The following is a 14,118-nucleotide window of genomic DNA, read 5'->3' as shown; positions in this document are numbered from 1 at the left end:
TGAAAGGACGTTATTGTTAAAGTCTCAGCTTAGGCAAAAGAATCTGAGTGAGGTCTACAGTTCACAGAACCACTAGTAGTAACTTCTGTATGACTATGACATGTCCCTGTGCCCCAATAGCGTGAATTCTACTTATTTCTTACATATGTACTTTGTATTTCAGATCTCGTCTCTCTCATTCACTCCGTTGCTCATGTGTCCGAGTGAAGATTGTCAGGTGAACAAATCAGGCGGTCGTCTCTATCTACAAACACGAGGCTCCAAGTTTGTCAAATTCCAGGAGCTCAAAGTACAAGAACATGTGAGTTTTATCCTGTCTTGCTTATCTCTTCGATTTCGGGACGATAAAACCTCCGTTCTATCAAACCTCTTAAGTAACTTAGTTATTATTATTTACTTTTCATCTTTTCTATTTACAGACGAGTAATCAGCCTCTACAGATGGGTTCGAGTCCTGCTCAGGTTGTTAAGTTAACCAATCCCCCTGTACAGACAGGACAGAAAATGATTGTTCTCACCAATAATTCCAACCCGCCTGCTGTAAGTATCAACATTGAACGAAGTTTCAAGTTATAAGTCAATACTTTTTCCTGAACCCAGTCTAGTTAGCTTGTAGCGGCTTTAGCTTTCGCCGAATGGTGTTGGCAGAGTAAAGAAAAGACATCTTTTTGTATCTGCCATACACCGGGGTGATGGTCTCTGATATGGGTTTGTCCAAGGATTTTTGTTTTAATACTAAGAGTTGGTTGGGTTTACGAAACTCTCCTTTATTCTGTTGTAGTTAGAAGAAAAAAAGTTTGATAGAGGGATCTATAACAACGAAGGTCTTATCGCCTCGAAATTGATGAAAAAAGGAGGACAGGATAGGAGAAAGCCAGAACGAACCTCATCTACTTAGGAACTTTAGGATAAAGTTCGCCTCTGACGGGAATCGAACCCGCGACCTAGCGGGGATCGAAACGCGCTTCTTTCGTTCAATTATTATTTTACCTAAGTAGGTGATAAATTCACTTTAGCTATCTCTTGAAATTTATTCTTTTCCTCCTCCTCTTCTTCTTCTTTGCCTTTTCCCGTGTTCAGACGGGGTCGGCGTTTTTGGCCAGCCTCCCTCCTCTTCTTCTTCTTTGCCTTTTCCCGTGTTCAGACGGGGTCGGCGTTTTTGGCCAGCCTCTCGATCTGTTGCTGTTGCTGCTGGTTAGGGTTAGCTGTTCTCCTCCCTGTTTATAGTCCCACAGTCAGACGCTAGTCTACTCTCTGTTTAACGTCCCCTAGCCAGACCAGTCTAGTTAGCTTGCTGCCTTGTAAGCACTATAGGTCGCGGGTTCGATTTACGCCTGAGGTGGACTTTGTCCTAAACAGATAAAATTTGAAAGTTTTTTTTTGTTCTCGGAATGGCTGGTTTTCTATTCTTTCATTCCGAGACGATAAGAGACCTCTGTTGTTAGAGTTGTTTCCTTCAGTTGACCTATCTGTTTGGTTGTTTGTACGAGTATCTTGGTACTAATTTCTCATCCTGCGCTTATGTTTTATTTTTCAGCTCACAGGTACTGGGGCACCAAAAACCAAAACTGTAACGTTCATATCCAGCCAAGATCAAATGGAGTTTGAATAAACATGACATGGCGAAGTTAGCAGGACTTTATTGAATTTACTGGCAGATGAATTCGTTTTGACGTTCACAATACGACTGTTCTGAGTGTGTTGAATCCAAATGAGCAGTCTTTTTTTTATGAGCACCCGAGAGACTCACTCTCGATGATTTCCGAATCACGCCGAAGAAATCCAAACGCAATTTCGTTCTCAGACCGAGTCGACTTAGTGTGAAGAATGCATGTACGTGAATATTCCAAGCGGGAAACTTATTTGTTAAGTACATTTGGATACCATTAAGTAGAAAGGAACCAACGTTCAAAGCCCCTACATTATACATAGCTCTTAGGTCCTTGTGATCGAAAGTATTTTCATAGAACATAATACAGAACACGTCTTCAGTGATCTTAATTTACAGAAACAAACCACTGAACAAGAGGAACTGGGAGTAAAAAAAAAGGAGAAGAAAAAGAATGGTCGATTAAAGTTTACATATTTTCGGTTGTTTTATTTCTGCTTGTTGTCCAATTTATGAATTATGATGGAATAATATAAGAACTATGTACCTCATCTTCACTTGACTAAATTTAGATGACTTAATTTGATTGGCGGGCCCAAACTAAAATACCTCCCAACAATGTGAATCAGCCCTTGTTCTTGAGTGGCAAACGATGCTCTCAAAATACACTTGAAATTAGTGCCTTAAATGTTTGAATCATGTAGTAGTAGGTCTTAGAATATTTGTCTTTTAGGTATAATAATGACTTTTATTTGATGTAACGTTTATTATTCTAATAGAGTATCATTATTTTTTTATATGTATTTAGCTATCTTACTTTGTACTTTCTATTTTTATATTTTTTCAAGTTTTTCACGTTCAAATAGCTACTGCTGGAGTAAAGGTACTCTTCAGGCCTATTCGAGCAGTTGAAGCTGTGTCCAAACATAGGTGACCGGCCATTGATCGACGAGGTGAATCTATATTATCAAGGCAGTGTGGACGGTTCGATTGATATTGATCGACCGTCGACCATGTGTGGACACACCTTAAACTATTATTATTTTTATTACTATACATATCAAATCATCCTAAGTGTTAAATGTCGACGTTTTTTTTTTTTTCACGTTGCAAAAACTCTCTAATTACGGTGTGGCTACTATTTGTCTGTTTCAGGACTATGTGAGTTAGGTCCGGAGGTGATCAAGGTGTTTCTACTGCCCAAACTGAAGGATATTAGGGACCGCTTGGAACCCTCTTGGAACCTGGAAGGCCAGAGTTTAACCAGTACTGAAAAGTTGCCTGTGAATGAGGCCAGCCATATACGAGCAGTACTCATTGTAAGTCCCCGTCCCTAGGTCCGGAGGTGATCAAGGTGTTTCTACTGCCCAAACTGAAGGATATTAGGGACCGCTTGGAACCCTCTTGGAACCTGGAAGGCCAAAGTTTAACCAGTACTGAAAAGTTGCCTGTGAATGAGGCCAGCCATATACGAGCAGTACTCATTGTAAGTCCCCGTCCCCCCCCAATTATAATGTCCTTTTTTATGTTTTCAATTCTATTCAATTATTTTTATTATTTAATAAAATAACAGATATACAAAGGTGTTTTTCCCAAGTCAATACTGACTTCTAAGAAATGTTTGATAGAGGGAACTGTAACTGCTAAAGTCTTATCATCCCGAAAGTGAAGAGGAGAAAAGAGACAGGATGGGAGAAAGCCAGCCGTGGCCGTTCCGAGAACGAACATTATCCCATCAGGGTAAAATGCGCCCCGGACGGGAATCGAACCCGCGACCTAGCGCTTACAAGGCAGACGCGCTACCAACCAAGCTACCTAGGCTAGCAACTGACAATATTTACTTTCTGTGTTCGTAACGGGACACAGAAGTAGCCTCCACGAAGATTATAAAGCAGCGCGCATCCTCATACGTCCCGAATACCCCCCCCCCCCCCAATTATAATTTCCTTTTTATATTTTCAATTCTATTCAATTATTTTTATTATTTAATAAAATACAGGTATACAAAGATGTTTTTCCCAAGTCAATATTGACTTCTAAGAAATGTTTGATAGAGGGAACTGTAACTGCTAAAGTCTTATTATCCCAAAAGTGAAGAGGAAAAAAGAGACAGGATGGGAGAAAGCCAGCCGTTCCGAGAACGAACATTATCCCATCAGGGTAAAATCCGCCCCGGGCGGGAATCGAACCCGCGGCCTAGCGCTTACAAGGCAGACGCGCTACCTTCCAAGCTACCTAGGCTAGCAACAACTACTTTCGTAACGGGACACAGAAGTAGCCTCCACGAAGATTATGAAATGTTTTCAGGTGTCCCCTGAAAACGACTAAAGCAGCGCGCACCCTCATACGTCCCGAATACTGCGAATACATTCCGTTTAAAGATCCCTTTTTCTCTTACCTTCTCCATGTTTATCAACAAACTGGAATGCTTTAACCAGACGCAGCACTTCCTCTACAGATCTCCCCACTGGTAAATCATTCACTGTAATCTGCCTTAGTACGCCCTTAGTATCAATAATGAATAGACCGCGTAGTGGAATACCAGCAGACTCAATGAGAACTCCGTACGAGGTAGCGATCTCCTTCTTGAAATCCGCTAGCAGTGGGTATTTCAGATCACCTAGACCTCCGTCCTATAGGGGTGAGAAGGTGGTGTTGAGAATTAAGAACCAAGTTGTAAACCTTTGTCCACACGTAGACATTCCGTTATTCCGTTTCCGTCCCGATACTTTTCAAACTAGTTGGGACAGAGACGGACCGTAATAGGGACGTATCAGTGTGAGCGCTGCTCCAACGGTTTATACATATGTTGCAATTTCAACCAAACCGAATTTTCTCTAAATTCTTTCTAACGTTTCTTCTCGTTTTTTGTTTCTACAGAAAGCTCTCACGCCTGTATTGAAGGAACTGAAGTCACCTCCTGATCATTTGGAGGAATATCGTCAGGAGTATGGTGGCTACCTGGGATCCAAACTACATACCAGCGTCACTAAGGCAAGGTCTGCATCAGGCCATGTCAATACCCCAGCTCAGCAGTCTACAGTACAGACCTCTTCTAATATTATGCAATCAGGTATTTTCCTCCATCATTGAAAAAGTGAAAAAAATAGTAGTTCTAGAGGTTGTTTTAAATTTCAACAGAATCGGACAAACAATTATTTCATAAAAGTCTGAAGTTATGACGAAACAAAGCATTTCTTGAAAAAGTTCCGTATGGGGCCCTCTGAACGATTTATGTAGCCCAAAATCTTATGAGAAAATTTCCTGTATAATGTTGAACATTTCTTGAAAAAGTTCCGTATGGGGCCCTCTGAACGATTTATGTAGCCCAAAATCTTATGAGAAAATTTCCTGTATAATGTTGAACATTTCTAGCAGATTTCATCAAAATCGGAAAACCCGTTCGAGAGTTAATCTATGATTAAAGTACCTATGTAGGTAATGTAGGTACAGTCGAACTTGCCTAAGTGGGAAACCTGGATCAACGGGGGGAAAAAATTGTGACACCTTCATTTCTAATTGTAATCTGGATACTTGAGAAAGAAGAAGAAGAAGAGAGACTTGCTCGGCCGTGCAACGATGACGTTGCTTGACTACAACAGTCCGGCTTTCAGAATCTGATGTTGGGAGGACGTTTATCTTGTGCTGCAGTTTGGTGTAGAGAGGAATCGTGGTTGGTGAAGCTGGATAGTTCTTATAGGCAGTTGATTTGATTTAGACGTTGATGGAGAGACAGGTTCTTATTCTTTTTCTTCGCCTTTTCCCGTGTACAGACGGGGTCGGCGTTTTTCGTAAGCCTCTCAATCAGCCCCAACTAGGGTGATTGCTTTTGGGTTGACATTTGGTTTTGGCTACAAATTTTATGAATGGATGCCCTTCGCACTTAACCTTTGCTATTGCTTAGGAAGGGAAATTCAGGCTGGTATACTCCCTGTTTAACGTCCTCCAGCCAGACTTCGTCCCCTTCATCCACAAATTTCATCAAAATCGGAAAACCCGTTCGAGAGTTAATCTATGATTAAAGTACCTATGTAGGTAATGTAGGTACAGTCGAACTTGCCCAAGTGGGAAACCTGGATCAACGGGGGAAAAATTGTGACACCTTCATTTCTAATTGTAATTGGGAATCTGCATATTTGAGAAAAAATTGCCGATCCCTTGGATTCCCAATTGGACAGGTTCTTCTTCTTTTTCTTCGCCTTTTCCCGTGTACAGACGGGGTCGGCGTTTTTCGTAAGCCTCTCAATCAGCCCCAACTAGGGTGATTGCTTTTGGGTTGACATCTGGTTTTGGCTACAAATTTTATGAGTGGATGCCCTTCGCACTTAATCTTTGCTATTGCTTAGGAAGGGAATTTCAGGCTGGTATACTCCCTGTTTAACGTCCTCCAGCCAGACTTCGTCCCCTTCATTCAGTTAAAAGTTTGACCTCACTCCGTTCGTTCATCAAATAATTTTGTCTCCCTCAGGTGTCAACAGTCGACTCATATCAGGAGGAGGTGGAGGGGGGGCAGTGTCACAACGTCCTACAATATTGAGTAGTTCGGGAACGCCAAGTACTGGTACTGCAGCGCAACAGAAATATGTTATACTTACCTCGAGACAAGGACAAGCACGAGATAACACACTGGTGAGTTTTTTTCAGTGGCACACTTTGAAAATTCACATGAGGTTTTTTGAACACCTCCAAACTTTATAAAGATTTCTGATAGGATTTTTTTTTAACTTCTAAATTTCTAGCTAGCCTTGTTAACCTGGAGGGTAGCGTGCCTTTTCTTGTAGGCGCTAGACCGCGGCTTCGAATCCCACCCAGGTCGAACTTTATCCTAAACGGATAAGGTTTATTAGCGGAACGGCTGGCTTTCTCTTATCCTGTCTTGCTTATCTCTTCGATTTCGGGACGATAAAACCTCCGTTCTATCAAACCTCTTAAGTAACTTAGTTATTGTTATTATTATTTACTTTTCATCTTTTCTATTTACAGACGAGTAATCAGCCTCTACAGATGGGTTCGAGTCCTGGTCAGGTTGTTAAGTTAACCAATCCCCCTGTACAGACAGGACAGAAAATGATTGTTCTCTCCAATAATTCCAACCCGCCTGCTGTAAGTATCAAAATTGAACGAAGTTTCAAGTTATAAGTCAATACTTTTTCCTGAACCCAGTCTAGTTAGCTTGTTGTGTTGTAGCGGCTTTAGCTTTCGACGAATGGTGTTGGCAGAGTAAAGAAAAGACATCTTTTTGTATCTGCCATACACCGGGGTGATAGTCTCTGGCCATGTTTAATTGGCTCGTCCTGAACCGCAGTCAACCATCGTGAAGACTTGTGCTTATTCTTTAAAAGCAGGGAGAACCCTTTGAAATTATCAGCTAGCTAGGCTGGTTAGGGTTAGCTGTTCTCCTCCCTGTTTATAGTCCCACAGCCAGACGCTAGTCTACTCTCTGTTTAACGTCCCCTAGCCAGACCAGTCTAGTTAGCTTGCTGCCTTGGGTTCGATAGGTCGCGGGTTCGATTTACGCCCGAGGTGGACTTTGTCCTAAACAGATAAAATTTGTTCTCGGAATGGCTGGTTTTCTATTCTTCCATTCCGAGACGATAAGAGACCTCTGTTGTTAGAGTTGTTTCCTTCAGTTGACCTATCTGTTTGGTTGTTTGTTTCGTTTACGAGTATCTTGGTACTAATTTCTCATCCTGCGCTTATGTTTTATTTTACAGCTCACAGGTACTGGGGCACCAAAAACCAAAACTGTAACGTTCATATCCAGCCAAGATCAAATGGAGTTTGAATAAACACGACATGTTGAAGTTAGCAGGACGTTATTGAATTTACTGGCAGATAAGTTCGTTTTGACGTTCACAATACGACTGTTCTGAGTGTGTTGAATCCAAATGAGCAGTCTTTTTTTTATGAGTTTAACGTCCCTGTATAACTACTAAGGTCTATAGTGACGGGGGGCTTTACCTTTCATTCGGTGACAAGCCATTAACCTCACCCAGTCTGAGTGTGGCTATGTAAAGCCAGCAGCACGCGATTGTCCACATGGTTACCAACCACGCGCATCGACATGTTGAAGTTAGCAGGACGTTATTGAATTTACTGGCAGATAAGTTCGTTTTGACGTTCACAATACGACTGTTCTGAGTGTGTTCAATCCAAATGAGCAGTCTTTTTTTATGAGTTTAACGTCCCTGTATAACTACTAAGGTCTTTAGTGACGGGGGGCTTTACCTTCCATTCGGTGACAAGCCATTAACCTCACCCAGTCTGAGTGTGGCGCTATGTGAAGCCAACAGCACGCGATTGTCCACATGGTTACCAACCACGCGCATCGTTACTTAACCTTAGTGAACCATTGGGAACTGATGTATTCAACGTGCTCTCGCTGCCAGCTATGTATGTATGTATGTATTTTATTTAAGTCTTTAAATTATTGTAAATTTGATCTCTCGTGCTTATGAAAAATTTCTCTCTTAATTTCGAAGGAGAATTGACAAGGTTTTAGGTTTTTTTTTTACATAACTAAGTCTATAGGTTTTTTCTTCTTGTAAATGATTTGTACATTTTGATCTATTAGAAATAAAACATATTTAAATATCTCACTGATTTAAGTGCAATGTGTTATTTTTTACTTGATCTATTTTCATTTCCTCTCTAGGACTCTGTAAAAGTTAGGGTAAAAGAACACTCAAATAAGCATCATTCAATAGGATAAGGAAAGTCATGTGATGTTCACACCAGATTTTTTTTTTTTTTAAAGAAGAAGAAACAGACACTGTACTAGATAACTAGATGGCTCATTAGGGGAAAATAATACAAACTACTCGTAGGTAAATGGTGTGTTGTATCAAGTAAAATAAATTCGAGTCAGGCCCAAGTCTGCTGATTACAGTCTTCATCCACTTAAAAGTTTGACCTCACTCCGTTCGTTCATCAAATAATTTTGTCTCCCTCAGGTGTCAACAGTCGACTCATATCAGGAGGAGGTGGAGGGGGGGCAGTGTCACAACGTCCTACAATATTGAGTAGTTCGGGAACGCCAAGTACTGGAACTGCAGCGCAACAGAAATATGTTATACTTACCTCGAGACAAGGACAAGCACGAGATAACACACTGGTGAGTTTTTTTCAGTGGCACACTTTGAAAATTCACATGAGGTTTTTTGAACACCTCCAAACTTTATAAAGATTTCTGATAGGATTTTTTTTTAACTTCTAAATTTCTAGCTAGCCTTGTTAACCTGGAGGGTAGCGTGCCTTTTCTTGTAGGCGCTAGACCGCGGCTTCGAATCCCACCCAGGTCGAACTTTATCCTAAACGGATAAGGTTTATTAGCGGAACGGCTGGCTTTCTCTTATCCTGTCTTGCTTATCTCTTCGATTTCGGGACGATAAAACCTCCGTTCTATCAAAGATCATGTATCTGTGTCCGGTATATTCCTACCTCTCCTACGTACTGGATTCAGACAAGTCGCTCAAGGTAATATCAAATCAAATCGTGCATTCTTTGTGGTAAAGCAGAGAATGTCTTCACAAGTTTTGTGGATGTCTCAGCAGTACCAAGTGCCTCCTTTACTATTCATTCTCATCCACTCATATCAGGTCTATTTGATGTTGGAGAAAAGGTCCAAGTGATGTTTGGAACCAAGATACTTTGTTAGGGAACTTAGTAATTATTATTTTCAAGTGGATTTTTTCACAATATTATTTAGCAGGTAGGTGCCTACCTAATCAATTTCATAAGTACCTCCCTACTTTCATACAAAACATAATCTTTGTTCTCGGTATGTAGCTGTGCTTTGGTGGGGTCCCAGGGTATTAACAGTCAGTGTTGAGTCATAGTATTTCTTTGAATTCCTTGTTCACAACAGCAGTTCCTTTGAAATTGGGAGCAGAGGCTTGTACTTGGGGCTTTTGATTTTCTGAAGAAAAAGAGAAATATTTAAAATGATGGATAATACGTATTTCTTTGAATTCCTTGTTCACAACAGCAGTTCCTTTGAAATTGGGAGCAGAGGCTTGTACTTGGGGCTTTTGATTTTCTGAAGAGAAAGAGAAATATTTAAAATGATGGATAATAAATTTGGTCTATTTGATGTTGGAGAAAAGGTCCAAGTGATGTTTGGAACCAAGATACTTTGTTAGGGAACTTAGTAATTATTATTTTCAAGTGAATTTTTTCACAATATTATTTAGCAGGTAGGTGCCTGCCTAATCAATTTCATAAGTACCTCCCTACTTTCATACAAAACATAATCTTTGTTCTCGGTATGTTGCTGTGCTTTGGTGGGGTCCCAGGGTATTAACAGTCAGTGTTGAGTCATGACAAATCAGGCGGTCGTCTCTATCTACAAACACGAGGCTCCAAGTTTGTCAAATTCCAGGAGCTCAAAGTACAAGAACATGTGAGTTTACACCCTATTTACATAATATACCTACTATCAAAATGTCAACTAAGACAAGGAAGTTCTTAAGATGCCAAAACTTTCATTAGAAAAAAGCATTTGCAAGTCAAGTGTGATATATATCCCACTCTGCCACATTGCTTTTGACAGATAGAACTGTATCTGTGAAGTTCTTATCGTCCCAAAAGGAAAGAGAAAATCAAGACAGGATAGGAGAAAACCAGCCGTTCCGAGAACGAACAATTTAATTTAGGATAAAATCCGCAATGGGCGGGAATCAAACCCGCGACCTAGCGCTTACAATGTACTCTGCAATCTAACTAGGCTGATTATTTATATACCTACCTAGGAAGATAATAATAAAACTCATCTCATTCTTCCTTCACCTCCTTATTCTTCAGAGTGATCAAGTCCCAGTTGGTAACATCCCGCGTGGTATTACTGTATTGTGCAGAGGAGAGAATACTCGTCAAGTAGTACCAGGGGATCATGTATCTGTGTCCGGTATATTCCTACCTCTCCTACGTACTGGATTCAGACAAGTCGCTCAAGGTAATATCAAATCAAATCGTGAATTCTTTGTGGCAAAGCAGAGAACGTCTTCACAACTTTTGTGGATGTCTCAGCAGTACCAACTGCCTCCTTTACTATTCATTCTCATCCACTCATATCATCAATCTTTTTACACTGGTAATACCGCCCGCCACTGGTCGCTACTCGATTAAAGTAGCTACTCCATTGTCCTCACGAGGCTGAGTGGTGCACCCCACACTCCAAGAACAGAGCCGAAAAAATTTCGACCCCGCCGGGAATCGAATCCGCGACCTCCGGCGTGCAAGCCTAATGTGATCGGACGTTGCTAGTGTGTTATAATTATTATATCCAAATGTAAAATCCGCAATGGGCGGGAATCAAACCCGCGACCTAGCGCTTAGAATGTACATAGATGTGCTACTCTGCAATCTAACTAGGCTGATTATTTAAATACCTAGGAAGATAATAATAAAACTCATCTCATTCTTCCTTCACCTCCTTATTGAAAAAAAAAAAAAAAAAAAAAGTGATACTACTATGTATAGACCTGGGAGTTCATAATATAATCTTCATGGTTTTTGATATGTCTTTCTTTGTTCTGGAAACACAGGACAGAGATCTTATTGAATTTTCATCACAAATGGGTAAAATACTTTTTTCCCTGCTGAAATAAAATTAAAAAAAAAAAAAAAAAAAAAAAAAAAAAAAAAAAAAAAAAAAAAAAAAAAAATGTGATACTACTACGTATAGACCTGGGAGTTCATAATATAATCTTCATGGTTTGTGATATGTCTTTGTTTGTTCTGGAAACACAGGACAGAGATCTCATTGAATTTTCATCACAAATGGGTAAAATACTTTTTTCCCTGCTGAAATAATTTTTTTCAACAATAGTCCTATAAAATACTCATCCAACTATAAACTACAGTCATTGTTGCTTAATTTTTATGTCTTTTCATTTTTACCAGTGTTCTTTTCCAAGAAATAATAAAACCTGTGGTTCAACTTACAAATCCAAGGGGTAGAAGAACAGAACCAAGTATTTTCCAGCAAAGTCAGACAGTTGTATTTCTTTATCATATTTATCAATCTTTTTACACTGGTAATACCCGCCCGCCACTGGTCGCTACTCGATTAAAGTAGCTACTCCATTGTCCTCACGAACTCATATCATCAATCTTTTTACACTGGTAATACCCGCCCGCCACTGGTCGCTACTCGATTAAAGTAGCTACTCCATTGTCCTCACGAGGCTGAGTGGTGCACCCCAAACTCCAAGCACAGAGCCGAAAAAATTTCGACCCCGCCGGGAATCGAACCCGCGACCTCCAGCGTGCAAGCCTAATGTGATACCCACTCGGGCACTGACGTTGCAAGTGTGTTATAATTATTATATCCAAATGTTTCTTTACATTATTTACTTAAACATACCTACAGGAACTACTGTATTCTACATGGTCTATTTGTTTCCTCATCACCAGGTCTCCTATCAGACACCTATATCGAGGCACAACGCATCCAGTGTTTATCCAAAGCACTCCAAGCACAGAGCCGAAAAAATTTCGACCCCGCCGGGAATCGAACCCGCGACCTCCAGCGTGCAAGCCTAATGTGATACCCACTCGGCCACGGACGTTGCAAGTGTTTTATAATTATTATATCCAAATGTTTCTTTTCATTATTTACTGAAATATACCTACAGGAACTACTGTATTCTACATGGTCTATTTGTTTATCTGTGAAACAAAATAACAACACAATTCTTCAATATTTAGCCGAGTAAAGTGAGGTTAAAGCCTTGGAGTAATAATAGCTGAAGCTATTCGTTTGCTGGAAATGTCCAAGGCCAGTCTAGCAACCTCACAACCTACAGTCAGGTGAGCTTTAGAGGGAAAAAAATATTGTAGACTGTGGTTTGCTAATTCGGAGAGCCTGCCGATGCACTAAAAACTAATCAAGCTACCCTAGGTAGCTAGGAAGACTGTGCTTTGTAAGCCTAGCTGAAGCTATTCGTTTGCTGGAAATGTCCAAGGCCAGTCTAGCAACCTCACAACCTACAGTCAGGTGAGCTTTAGAGGGAAAAAATATTGTAGACTGTGGTTTGCTAATTCGGAGAGCCTGCCGATGCACTAAAAACTAATCAAGCTAACCTAGGTAGCTAGGAAGACAGTGCTCTGTAAGTTAAGATTCGTTCTCGGAACGGCTGGCTTTCTTCTATCCTGTCTTCCTTCTCTCTTCGATTTCGAGACAATCTTATATTATTACTCCAAGGCTTTAACCTCACTTTACTCGGCTAAATATTGAAGAATTGTGTTGTTATTTTATTTCACAGAGGACAAACTGTATTCGACCGTATTTTCAACACGATTCAACAGTTCTTCGAGACAATCTTATATTATTATTATTACTCCAAGGCTTTAACCTCACTTTACTCGGCTAAATATTGAAGAATTGTGTTGTTATTTTGTTTCACAGAGGACAAACTGTATTCGACCGTATTTTCAACACGATTCAACAGTTTGCCGGAACTAACAAGGTAGTGAAGCTAGCAGAAGTTCGCGAGCAATGCGCCAGTAAAGGATTTGGTCCGGATCTTATTGAAGAGTGTATTGAGAGTTATGAAGAACTTGTTTGCCGGAACTAACAAGGTAGTGAAGCTAGCAGAAGTTCGCGAGCAATGCGCCAGTAAAGGATTTGGTCCGGATCTTATTGAAGAGTGTATTGAGAGTTATGAGGAACTCAATGTATGGCAAGTGAATCAGGCCCGGACCACATTAACATTTGTCTAGCCGGATCTTAACTCAATGTATGGCAAGTGAATCAGGCCCGGACCACATTAACATTTGTCTAGCCGGATCTTAACTCAATGTATGGCAAGTGAATCAGGCCCAGACCACATTAACATTTGTCTAGCCGGATCTTAACTCAATGTATGGCAAGTGAATCAGGCCCGGACCACATTAACATTTAAAAAAGAATAAAAATATAATGAGAAAAAAAAAGAGAGAAGAATCTTAATATAAGAGAAAGTGAATAAAGAGAAAAAAAAGAGAAAAAAAAAAAAAAAAAAAAAAAAAAAAAAAAAAAAAAAAAAAAAACAAAAAAAAAAAAAAAAAAAAAAAAAAAAAAAAAAAAAAAAAAAAAAAAAAAAAAAAAAAAAAAAAAAAAAAAAAAAAAAAAAAAAAAAAAAAAAAAAAAAAAAAAAAAAAAAAAAAAAAAAAAAAAAAAAAAAAAAAAAAAAAAAAAAAAAAAAAAAAAAAAAAAAAAAAAAAAAAAAACAAAAAAAAAAAAAAAAAACCATTTGGGTAAAGAAAGAGAAAATAAAAATAAAAAAAAAAAAAAAAAGAATAAAAGAAGAAAAAAAAAAAAACAAAAAAGACAAAAAGAAAATTACGAAAGAAAGGTACCTATTATAATATTATTATTTTTTTTAGGTGTTTTTTTTTTCTGATGGATCAAAGTCATTTTTATCTGTTTTTGTATATATTAATTTTTTTTTACTAATATTTGACTCATGTTAAACCGGTAGTGAAAGCCACCAAAATACTGAAGAATCGTGTGATCCTCGTCAACCC

The 14,118-nt window shown here is 39.4% G+C and overlaps 3 protein-coding genes across 6 annotated transcripts in view; all 3 read left to right on the top strand.

Annotated features, from left to right (window-relative positions):
• The first annotated feature begins 2,753 nt into the window (after nucleotides 1-2,753).
• On the top strand, nucleotides 2,754-7,648 carry LOC103520779. Its single transcript, XM_008485879.3, has 5 exons — nucleotides 2,754-2,927; nucleotides 4,489-4,681; nucleotides 6,077-6,237; nucleotides 6,592-6,711; nucleotides 7,323-7,648. The coding sequence occupies exons 2-5, from the start codon at nucleotides 4,672-4,674 to the stop codon at nucleotides 7,395-7,397; spliced, it is 366 nt and encodes a 121-aa protein (XP_008484101.1). The 5' UTR covers nucleotides 2,754-2,927; nucleotides 4,489-4,671; the 3' UTR covers nucleotides 7,398-7,648.
• A 268-nt stretch (nucleotides 7,649-7,916) lies between these two features.
• The window catches only part of LOC103520782 (DNA replication licensing factor MCM7-like), a gene marked incomplete at its 3' end in the record, with an annotated part of 12,644 nt that continues 6,442 nt past the window's right edge, over nucleotides 7,917-14,118 (top strand). The window contains exons 1-3 of the mRNA XM_026831761.1: nucleotides 7,917-7,938; nucleotides 8,562-8,726; nucleotides 9,019-9,084. Of these exons, the coding sequence (XP_026687562.1) occupies nucleotides 7,917-7,938; nucleotides 8,562-8,726; nucleotides 9,019-9,084 (253 nt within the window). The remainder of the gene's footprint in view (nucleotides 7,939-8,561; nucleotides 8,727-9,018; nucleotides 9,085-14,118) is intronic.
• Nucleotides 12,361-13,452, top strand: LOC113472142 (DNA replication licensing factor Mcm7-like). Of its 4 annotated transcripts, none has more exons than XM_026831765.1 (3): nucleotides 12,361-12,420; nucleotides 13,019-13,079; nucleotides 13,192-13,452. In XM_026831765.1, the coding sequence occupies exons 1-3, from the start codon at nucleotides 12,380-12,382 to the stop codon at nucleotides 13,330-13,332; spliced, it is 243 nt and encodes an 80-aa protein (XP_026687566.1). In that variant the 5' UTR covers nucleotides 12,361-12,379; the 3' UTR covers nucleotides 13,333-13,452. The 4 variants fall into 4 exon arrangements, with proteins under 4 accessions (XP_026687566.1, XP_026687565.1, XP_026687564.1 ...); XM_026831764.1 differs by lacking the exon at nucleotides 12,361-12,420 and adding an exon at nucleotides 12,547-12,607; XM_026831763.1 differs by lacking the exons at nucleotides 12,361-12,420; nucleotides 13,019-13,079 and adding exons at nucleotides 12,547-12,607; nucleotides 12,876-12,917 and having other exon boundaries at nucleotides 13,173-13,452.

Source organism: Diaphorina citri, unplaced genomic scaffold, assembly GCF_000475195.1.
Source record: "Diaphorina citri unplaced genomic scaffold, Diaci psyllid genome assembly version 1.1 scaffold4054, whole genome shotgun sequence".
Lineage (NCBI taxonomy): Eukaryota > Metazoa > Arthropoda > Insecta > Hemiptera > Psyllidae > Diaphorina > Diaphorina citri.
This window is presented reverse-complemented; position numbering and strand designations above follow the sequence as displayed.